The 11,499-nt window shown below is 38.8% G+C and overlaps 1 protein-coding gene across 5 annotated transcripts in view; it reads left to right on the top strand.

The window, feature by feature from the left end:
• The window catches only part of LOC107086793 (beta-1,4 N-acetylgalactosaminyltransferase 1-like), a 35,424-nt gene that overhangs the window by 11,631 nt on the left and 12,294 nt on the right, over positions 1–11,499 (top strand). For 2 of the 5 annotated variants that reach the window (XM_015377978.1, XM_015377981.1), the window contains exons 2-9: positions 7,029–7,243; positions 7,330–7,512; positions 9,093–9,199; positions 9,347–9,384; positions 9,453–9,633; positions 10,122–10,214; positions 10,302–10,489; positions 10,574–10,714. In XM_015377978.1, the coding sequence (XP_015233464.1) occupies positions 7,029–7,243; positions 7,330–7,512; positions 9,093–9,199; positions 9,347–9,384; positions 9,453–9,633; positions 10,122–10,214; positions 10,302–10,489; positions 10,574–10,714 (1,146 nt within the window). The remainder of the gene's footprint in view (positions 1–7,028; positions 7,244–7,329; positions 7,513–9,092; positions 9,200–9,346; positions 9,385–9,452; positions 9,634–10,121; positions 10,215–10,301; positions 10,490–10,573; positions 10,715–11,499) is intronic. The other 3 variants (XM_015377984.1, XM_015377983.1, XM_015377982.1) reach the window with 2 other exon arrangements.

Consider the following 11,499-nt stretch of genomic DNA (forward strand, 5'->3'; position numbering starts at 1 on the left):
GTGATTAGCCGGGAAGGGCGATCAGGCGAAAATAAATAGAGGAACATGAGCTTACCACCGGACGCAGCAACCAATCTGGGGGAGGACGGAGCGGACTCAGGCTCTGGCCGAAGGAGCTGGTGGCGGGTGTCTCAGTGACAGGTGGGGCTCGGGCTTGAGGGTGACAGAGCTGCGCTTACTTTACAATGATCTGGGGCAGCAGGAGAAACCAGAGTGGCTCGAAGCACCTTGCTTGGAACCGGGAGAAAGGGAGGACCCTGTGGGAACCTGGAGTCAGCACGATTGGGACCGTCTGGGAAGGCGATCTTGAGGAAACCTAAGGAACACAGAGGTTGGGATTAACGAGGGAAGTCAGTACTCAGTTAAGAGACTGTGGCCTTAGGCGTACCACTACGGTTAACACTCAGGCGTCGTCCTGCTGTCTGGATGCTGCTCTTATACTGCGATCAGACGCAGCTCAACCAGCCGCAGGTGCGTGCGCCCTGCCCACCTGTCAACAGCAGACACCTGCGGAGAAAGCAGAAAGAAGCAGAACCGGCAGAAACTGCATGGCCCTGTCGGCTGAGTCTTGACAACATCAAGTGTCTAAAAGTTAAAGGATTTGTGTGCATATTAGCCTCTATGGGTATATTTATTTTTTTGTGTAAATAAATGAGAGGTTTCAGAAACTCAGATTCTACCATTATTGTTGTTTATTCTGCAACGATCAGAAATGATGTGAATGATGGAAGGAGAAACAGACAGTGCAGTGTGGTTGTGTGGTCAACCAGCTAATGGCAGGGATGCGACAACTGTTATATAGATTATTTTACCGCGATTGCATCTGCCCCCCCCTCCAGTTCGGTAGGGCCGGTGTACTAATCTTCATACCCACTTTTGTAAGTGATAGCGCTTTGACAAGTGGCTATAACTTCAGAGAGGTCGTTGTGTGACAATTTGGACAGCACAGGTGATGCTCATTGCTCACTTGGTCAGTCTACTCATCTTGCAACAATACACCGTGCACAAACTAACACCGCCGCAGAACCTAGTTACCAGACCAGTTGTTTACTCTTTCTGGAATCGGGAGTCGTAGTGGTTGTCTGAAGCAGCGCTTAGCTTTTAGCAGCAGGGCACGTCAGTGCAGTGAGGGCAGAATGAGTGAGGGCACGTTGAGTTGATCATGTGACCAGCCATGGTTACCATTGCACGGTAGATCTAAATTATTATTATTTTGAGCATGCACACACACACAAACAAACCCATGCACATAGATACAAGCACACAATTTAAAAAGAAAAAAAAAAGGGCACTTTGGGCATCAAGGGGCAAAGGGGCAGGTGCATAAGCACCCTCAGCCCCCCCCTGCACGTCCCAGTTTACTATGCCACATGAAGGCAGCCTTGTAGTCTGGAAAATACAGTACCAGCCTACAAATTACATTCTTATATTTAGTATAGAACTGTTACAAGGTCCCTTTTAGTCCAGCCATGTAATTGGTATATCATGACTGATAAGATGTTTAGCAGATGTCTTTTTAAACTGCTTTGAGGAATTTTAGACCAGATACCCTTCCTAATGCAACAATAATTTGAACTCTGGTCCTCCATTTAAAGTCAGACTTGCAGTATAAAAAAATTAAAGTATTTAGCTGTTAGAATCACATGTTACAATATTGACTTCCACTATCAGTTTTTAAATTTAAGGCTGCACTTTTTAAAAGATGAAATTGTCCAGAGAGCTGTTCCAAACGGATGTACTATCAACTTTCAGTATCACTCTGCATGTTTTAAACTACAAAGGTCTGCACAGAACCGAACAGACATTACAACTGAGATGTTTTAATTACACAAAACCAAGAACTTCAGATTTTTCAAAGATTTCATAAACATCCGCTTCATATTAGGGGGAGTAAAAAAAAATAAAAAATGTAGTGCACTGTGGTCAGGTGGGCTGCCAGGAATTTGGGGCCTAATGAAAAACATTGGTATTGCAGTTCATATAAATGGTCAATATTTATAGATGTCTTTTAATGGTTGAAATTTCATCTAAATAAAAAAAATCTATCTTAACTGTTTTAATATTGATAAAGATTTTAATACAGGCTACTGGAGGATACCCAATGCACTGAAGCTGTGCAGTGAGTATAAACAACTATATTTACTATTTAAAAAAATAATGTTTTTCAATTTGTGTGTATATATATATATATATATATATATATATATATATATATATATATATATAAAATGGTAAAAAGAGGGATATTTAAACAGACTGTAATGATGCAAACTGGCCTGTCTCTGAACACAATGATGCTCATCTGTCACTGGGGGAGGGAGGGGGTGGCGGGATTGAAGAAGGGGATGCTGGTGATCTTATGTTTACATGATGGAGTGACAGAGAAAATTATTTAATGTAAATATCCTGTTTAACATCTCCTAGCGTTTAGCTGATGTTAACCTTCTGATAACAAGTCCTTTTCCTGCTGCCTGATCTGGTTGATAAAGGTAAATTCTCAACCCTGTTTGGCCTCTGTGTTATCTACAGACACACAATAGGCTCAATAAATGCTGGATTAATCCTGGTTTAACCCTCATACATTGAGGAAGAATAATTAAGTAGTTGTATCCTGCAGATCTTATTTTTCTCAACAGGTTAGTAATCTATCGTTCATTTGAACTATTCAGTTAAGAAACCTTTCTGAAAAAAAACAAGGGGGAAAAACTAGGCCACAGTATTGAAACAAAGTTTCTCCCTATCTGCCTGTTTCTCCTTCCTTTCTCTTCCTTTTTCAAACCCAGACTTTGAGGTGCTGTATTTTTCAGTTGCTGACGTTTTTACCCGACTGCTGCTTATTTACACATTTTCTTGTTAATTTGTTTTTTTCGTTATCACTACGTCAAATGACGTGCGCATGGCATTTAAGCCCCGGAGCGAGCGAGCTGGCTGTGACAGACGAGGAGACCTGATGCGATGCAGGAGCTGCGCATCAAAGAATCAATTAGAATCGTTCTAACTTTCCCCCCATACGGCGCCCCTGACTGTGGTTGGAAGTGTCTGCAGGAAGGTTTACTGAAAAACAAATGTCCTTTGTAGTGTGGTGCTTTCCAGTAGCAGAGCGCACAAAGGTTTGCATATTTGTGACCTCTGTTGCTACTGCTGCTGATGTGAGAGGCCAGTATAATTTGGTTATTTATACAAATTTGTCGTTTCAGAGCTGCTTCCTAATACCTGCAATGCAGCCTTTCAGATGTCTCTTGTGATAAGAAATACATTTTTGATAGGAATATTAAAAGTAGACCGTGCACCATTGCAGCCATGCAAAATTCTGCAGGCAACTGTTCAGCTTAGTGACAGCACTATGGGGATATTTCATAATTGGGATATTAAAACAACATAGTTTTGACTATTTCAAAGTAACTGAAAAATCTTGATTATAATTCCGGATGTGTGACACTTAAAAAGACAAATCAGATGATGTCATTTGAGACATCTAGAAATGCATTGTGATTAAAGATATCTTGAAATGTCTTTTTTCCCTAGACATAATATAAAATTATAAAACATCATTAAGGGCAGTCAAAATTTATTAAATAATGTTTGTCTATTCTATAAAAATGTATGTTTATCTGTAATGGGTCTGTATTGTTGTCTTCTCAATTCAGAAGGCCCCATGTCTGGCTTTGCCTAGGGCACCAAATTTCCTAAATTGCCCCCTGCTTCCACTGTCTCCTCCAGGTTGTCCTCTGTTTTGCTGAGAATTACCTCCCCTATCGTGGGAGCGCGCATCGCCCTAAACTCACACCCATTGATGAGAAAACGGATTGAAATATAAACGAAAAAGGGACATTTTAAACATATTCTTAATGTTTTCATATTTGTTATACATGGATGCCTTAAAATTGATAGATTTGATGGACAGATACTTTCGAATTAATAGGATTTTACTTGTATGTAGACACGTTTCAGTCGATGTGCTACAGTCAGTGTACGATGAATAAATTCTCTGCTCAGTGGATGCCTATTCTCGATTTTGCTATCAACATCATTCTACAGTAGATCAGGGGTCTTCAAAGGACCCACAAACTGATGGGTGTATATCAAACTGGTCTTATAGTCACTCTATTACATATGGAGTCATGTAACGAAAGAAATTTCTCCCTTGGATTATTAAGTATTTCTGATTCCTGGTTGATGGGACAGGTGTTGAGAATGAAACAGTCCCCAGCTTGAAACATCGCTGTGTGTCGCTGAATGTTTGCATTGATGACTGAAAGACATCTTGTGCCTCCATTTATCTGTTTACTACAGTGTGTTGAATTTATGTTAATGTGTATTTAAAGACATTTCAATTGGTGGAAAAAATTTCAGGGGGGATATAAAAAAAGTCTAATCCTCCAAAACTTTCGCAAACCCCCATGCAGTACCTTTGTGGACCCCCTGTTGAAGACCTATGTTCTAGATCATTGCTGACACTTTATTTGTTAAACTTTGAATCTGGAACCTGCTGAAGATTCCCTCCCGTCCTTATTTTCACATTTATCATCCCAGACTTATGAAATTCATACCACAATCACAGAGAACAGGTATGATTATGTGGAGAAACTTGCATAATTGTAAACACATTGTTTCTCAAACTAAGCAGGGGAGGGAGATTTCAGCAACTTAGAACCTGGAACCTGCGGAAGATTACATCCCCTCCTTATTTTCACATTCCCCTTAAATCATGTTGTCTTTGCCGCTTCGCCACGATGCTGTTTAGGACATCACAGGATGTCCTGAACAGCATCCAATTCAGAAGATTCAGAAGATTTTTAAACGACAAGACTGTCTTCACTCTCGTTTTTTGAAAAGGTTTTTTGAAGTGTGACATAAGCTAAAGTTGTTTTTGAGGACAATCTGTTTCATTTGGCTTCCAGGCAGCATGATAAAGACGTTCTGAAGAGGCTTGCCTATCTTGCAGATATGTTCTCTGCTCTGAATAAAATTAATCCAAGTCTGTAGGGAGTCAGTATTATTGTTTTCAATAGAAGACAGAAGCCATGATGAAGCAATGATTCTGGACAAGTTGTGTGAGAGAGAACATACCCCTGTGTTTCCCTACATTTCACAAGTTCTTGAGGGGAAAATGACATGCACCTGGATGAGCATGTGAAACGTCTCATATCTGAACACCTGAATCAACTTCCCAAGCAGCTACGAAGATAATTACCTTATACTACCAATAGACTCAGCTCAAGCATATATTATCAACCCATTTTAATTTTCCATTCCCAGTCCCACACCTGTCATTTCAAGAGCAGGAACAGCTAACAGAGCTGTCATCTCATGGTTCACTGCAGTTACACTTCAATTGAAAGACACATTTCGATTTTTGGTCTGAGTCAATGCCATCATGCACAACCCTGCCTAAGCAGGACGTGAGAGTTTTAATGACCTTCCCTAAAATGTATCTATGCAAGGATGTTTCTCTGCTCTGGCAGCAGATAAGACTGACCATGAGCAAAGACTGGATGCTGTTGAAAAAGACAGCAGGGCTACTCATTGCATTAATATTGGCAAGTATTTGGCCAAGTGGTATTGCTATTGTTCTTACATTAACACATTTGCTACAAACATAGCTCAAGGACAACTCTCTCTTATCACCAGACACAAATCAAATTAAGCTTCTTGTTTCTATTTAGCAGTGTACATTGTAAGTCAGATTTAGAGAATGGTACATGCAAAAAACCATACACAGGTAGATTATCAGAGTTCAGTCATGAATACAACTTCAGAGACATTACAAATTATCTGTGGTGGTTTGACCAATTCTAGCGTCTCTTTTTTTCTCTCATTGCACCTGAAAGCCCTCAGGATCCTGTTGTGGATTCTATGTGTAACTTTATTTTAATGTAATTAGAATCCAGTTCTAATTTCATTATTAAAATATGTTATGATGATGGAACTGTGTTATTGTAGCTTTATTTTTTATTATTTAGTTATTATCAATGATCTGGTTATTCGAGCCGATTAAACATGTGGCCTTTAATACGACTATAACAAAGCTTGTGGTATTTTGTTGTTTTTTGGGTGGATTGGGGCAGCCAATGTCAAAAGTACACACATTTGTTACTTATGTAGAAGTATAGATACTGCAGTTTAAAAAACAATCTGGTATAAGTTGAAGTATCAACATGACCTCTTTACTCAAGTAAAAGTGAAAAAGTATGTGCTCCAAAAACTATTTAAAGTATAAAAGTATAAAGTAACCTTTCAAAAAAACAGCCAGATGCCACTATATGAATTGAAAGCAAAATTTTTCAACTATTTCTAAAAATTCTTTGAGATAGGGCCAAGGATGAGGAGGTCTTGTAGGTCTCCATCTCCTGATACGCTCTCGCCTGTGTCCAACCTTTCAGACATTTCTTTTTCTGAATCCGACATTGTAGCACGGCATAAACAATTCAAGTCTGCAGTTTGAAGAACACCTGCTTACTTCTGATGATTTCCTTTAGCTAACCAATGAGGGTGTGCATTATGACTCATCCAATTACAATAGTTTTCACTAGATGTGGATGGTGCCAATGATCTGCATTGGATGATGCACATGACATGAAATAAATATTTATAAACATTTAACCGAAGCCAAGAGTAAAAAGTAACATTTGTTTTAAAAATGTAAGGAATAGAAAGTACAGATACTTGTGTAAAAATGTAATGAGTAGAAGTCAGAAGTAGGAGGAAAATAAGTAATGGAGTAAAGTATAGATACCTAAAAAGTGTACTTAAGTACAGTAACAAAGTGTATGTACTTCGTGACTTAACACCACTCGGGGCACCTTATGTGGTCCATTTATTGATCAGAAAAAAGATTAGATTTTCTTCAGCAGATCATCAACAGATGGTGAAATCATCCTATTCTGGTCACTAGATGATTGAACTAAGCCAGAACCCATGTCACTAAAACTTGCAACTTCAAAGATCGTTAAAGGGAGGTTTAAAATTTGTGTATTCTACCTCACACATGTATCTTTATTTAATTTTTTTTAACTTTTTTTTTCTAGATGCATGTTAGCTACAAACGGTGCTGCAAATGGGTTTTGGTCCTTGGTCTGCTGCTAGGTACCCTGTTTCATTTTTGGGGCCCTTCAAGCAACTTAGAAGAGGACCTCCGACCGAGACGAGGCAGTGCAATCCAAGCACTTCTCAGTGGGAAAATTTACCATATTATGAGTGATTATTCTGAAATCCCTTATAAGGTCAAAGAGAATGTGGCACGGTGTGTTGTGTGTCAGTGTTTTCATTTTGTTCTATATTTATAACTTACTCTACTCACCAACTCAATCTGTTGACTTTTTCCAACAGTGAGTTGGCTCAGAATACATGCATATGCCTGGCTGGAGAGGAAACCTTTCACCTACCATTCTCTGATCTGCTCTTTCCTCGTGTTTGGGCTCACAACCTCCAGCATGCATTCTTAGAAACACGACCTGATCCTGACAACGTAAAGAATCACAGAGCAGAGGAGTACCACCACTTTCAGAAAAGGTGAAAATCAGTAAAAGTTTATTTACAAACCAGACCAAGTTTGTTGCAAGACAGCCTCTTCTAACACAGTTTGTTATAATCTGGCTGTTTCATTACCATTGTATTCAAAACATTTGAATTAGTGTAGAGTTTTATAATTTATACAAATGGCTGTTATTTTTATTTATATGACAAGTCATCTTAAAATCTTAACATCCTGTTAAGAAATCTGTGCACCCTAACATTAAAATCACTTTTTCCTTCACCTGACTGAAAAAGCATATTGTACTGTATTTAATGTCAAAATTTTAAATAAAAGGAAAGGTGATTATTAATGAACAGATAAACAGCATTAGTTTAGCTGTATAATGTACTTATTTAATTATATTTTGCACTTAATTATGAAAGTATGCATACTGCAGTCAGTGTGATTAAATGCCTGCACTGGTGAAGTGCAATTGTATATGTGGACCTAATGAAATAATGAAAAGAGGACCATAATTCAGCTTAAATTCTAAATTATGATGTATGCAATATTTACACGTGTCCTTACCTCCATATTCCTATTCCCCAAGGTCAACAAGGTAAGTCCCACCACAAATAAACACCTAAATATGACAAGCTGTGAGGGATTCACAATGATTGCTGTAATAATTTAAACTGCATTTAAATAATGTTGTGATACCTGTACATAATGGTGATGGATGAATGCACAGGACAATGTTAAAAATTAAACAATTACGTTTTCAGGGATCACCAAGGTTTCCTGACCCATGGTGATTACTGGCTTATGAGTGGATTGGACTCTTTGGAGCAGAGTTCTTAAATTTTGGCCCCTGAGGTCCGGTGTTTCGCAATCCTTAAATGTGTCTCAAATGTCAACATATGTGGCCTTCTTTTTGCCTGTTGTGGAGGACAAGTCCGGTGTATCTTCCTTAACCTTGGGTATCACATGATTCATTGTGAGTCTATGCAAGCTGGCTGCTCCCTGCTACAATAATTTTGTCTTAAATTAATAAAAATATCTTATCTTAATTGTTATTGAGTCAGCTATGTTGCGGGCAATGGTAATTGATAGCTTTTATCTTCCCCTGTGCAAATGGGTTTGCCTGACAGTCAAGCACAGATACCAATATCTCCGACTTGTGGGGACTATAAATCAAACACCTACAGTGACGGTACTGCTGCTAAAGCTCCTCAAAGACGTAATTAGCACACAGAACAGTATTGAGAAGTGCTTTGTAAGTCAACTGTTACGGTTGCTAGGTGACAGAGCATGTGCTGAATGAGGGACAGTGTAAGCCGGATAAGCCTTGACTTGTTTGAATTTACAGCCCAACTTTTCTGGCCTCTTTATTGTTATAGGAACCTTGCCTTAGAGCATGTTGTGTGCTGAACAGGATCGTGTGTGTGTGTGGTCGTACGTGTGTGTGTGTGTGTGGGTGCGTGTGTGGGTGTGTGTGTGTGTGTGCGTGCGTGCGTGCATGCGTGCTCAGTCATTGCAGAAGCATCAGGTGGCTTACTAGTTCTCGGAAATAGAAGTCAAGTTGGTTAACTCTATAGCTTTAGTCAAAGAGACCTGATTGTGTCCTCCTGTGCAGGTCCTACTCTCCAGTGGATATGCTCATCATCGCTGAGGCGAACAATCCTCTTCAGTATCCCACCCAAGGTTTGGAGGTGCAACCCCTCAAAACAGTTATCATCCCAGGTAATATACATGATAGCCTGTTTAAAAAGGTGTTTGCCTTAGTTTTCAATCTTTAATTTATAGGTTTATAAACATTTATAGTCAGTCTTTCTTCTTCTTACATTCGGGTCATCTACATGTTCCATTAATAATTCACTCTCTCCACAGGTCTTGGTCTTAGACAAGAAGACAGAGGCAACTATATGGTAACTTTGTAATGTTGTCTTATTGATTGGCCTGTACTTGCTATTCATATTGTTCTATCTGAAAACAGGTAAATTTGACAGCAACACTTGGGGTGTTTGACATTGCTGCCACAGTGGATGGGGTTTCTGTGAAAGGAGTGGGTGAAAAGCACATCTCACTGTCAAGCCTGGTTCAGGCTGCCCTGAATAGGCAACTCCAGTTTGTCACATACACCAACACAGTGTTTCATCCAAAGACAGCAGACTCAAGTAAAGCTCCCATTCTGACTTCATTATATCAGGGTGTTATGTGTGACTTTTCACACAAATGCATACATGAATAAGAAGTAGTATATAAATGTCCTCCTTATATTGGTTAAGCAAGGACAGTGATTTCACAAGGTCAAAAAAAGGTTTTCATCCACTTGGATGTTTTAATGTTTGTTGTTTTATAAGATAAATAAATTATTAATATAATTGGATTTTGTGTTTCAAAGTAAAAATAGATATTGCATTATGATAATACATAGTATAAAATAATTGATTGCATATTCTTAAAATTAATAAAATCAACATAATCAGATTCTATTTTGTCAGCAGGGATTTCCATTGACCTTTAACTTTTGACCATCAGGATGACTAGGCAAAAAATAAGAGTTAAACAGTTGTTCTTATTTCTCATAGATTTTTTTTGTCAAATCAAAAAGGTATTTATTCCCTCTCATGTATTTTAAATCAGTTTCTGCTTCATTCGGCAGTTCAGTTTGAAACTGAAGGGCACCAGTCCTTTTTCACCATCAAAGTTGGACATAGAGTTGTTCCAAAACTTTACAATTCTGGACAAAGTGAAGGTTTGTAAGCACATACTTCATCTTATTATCAGTTTGAAAAAAATTTCTTGTTTGGTTTTACCTTTTTTTTTCTGTATTCTCTCTAAGGGTACAACATCACCTCTCTGGTTACCATTGCTACCAAGACCTTTTTGCGCTATGACAAACTCAAAGATCTCATTGACAGCATAAGGCAGTTTTACCCCACCGTCACCATAGTTATTGCAGATGATAATGAACATCCCCAGCCAGTAACCGGTCCTCATATTGAGCAATACATCATGCCATTTGGAAAGGTGAAGAGGCTCGCAGATCCTATATGATTCCTGCATGACGAAATTATAGTCATTAAGTCATAGTTTTTTCTTTTCTCTGGAAAGGGCTGGTTTGCAGGAAGAAACCTAGCAGTCTCTCAAGTTTCCACAAAGTATGTGCTTTGGGTGGATGATGATTTCATCTTTACTGCAAATACCCAGTTGGAAAAAATGGTTGACATCTTGGAGAAAACTACTCTTGATCTGGTAAGCTAAATATATTAAATGGTGGGGGGGGCGCTAACTGTAGTTCTGATTAGAAGCACTGGCTGTTATAATTTCTTGCTCCTTCAACAAACGAGTCAAAACCAACATACACAACAACATAAATGATTAATGGTGAGAGAACCACAACTGAATGCATCCACTTCAGTGAAACCCGCTACATTTAGAATGCAACCTGTTTCCTTCTTCCCTCTACAAGTGGACAAGCTTGTACTTGCAGCCGTTCAGGTACCGGTATTTGCCCTCAAGACAGCAAAACTGTTGAAAAATGTGTATTAAACAACAGCAGTTTGCTTGTCTCCTGTAAACAATGAGCTTTAGGCATTCCTGTCTATTTCAAAAACAGAACTTAGATCTCTCAGGGAAGTTCTGCAGTACTTGAATACTCATAGTCCATTAGTGACACTAACAAAGACAAAACAGCCTGCTTATGGTTTAAGCAAAACCCACAGAACCTGAAAAAGGATTAGATGCTTAGTTGTACGCAACACCCACAGATTGCTTTGCAGAATGTATGCTGCTACCCAGGCTAAAAAAACTCTTTGCTATTCACAACACTTCACTCCCTATGTGCTCAAGTGCCCTCTGGAGATCTTTTAGTATTGGTAGCCAGGTATTCAGGCAGTAGAAAAAGGCTTGGCAATATAAATATTGACACTTCTCTTGAACACAAACAAAAAGCTAAAACCAGTATACTGTAAGCAAAAGTTATCTTAGTTTAATACACACACACACACACACACACACACACACACGTATGTATGTAT

Source organism: Cyprinodon variegatus, unplaced genomic scaffold, assembly GCF_000732505.1.
Source record: "Cyprinodon variegatus isolate N-32 unplaced genomic scaffold, C_variegatus-1.0 Scaffold161, whole genome shotgun sequence".
Lineage (NCBI taxonomy): Eukaryota > Metazoa > Chordata > Actinopteri > Cyprinodontiformes > Cyprinodontidae > Cyprinodon > Cyprinodon variegatus.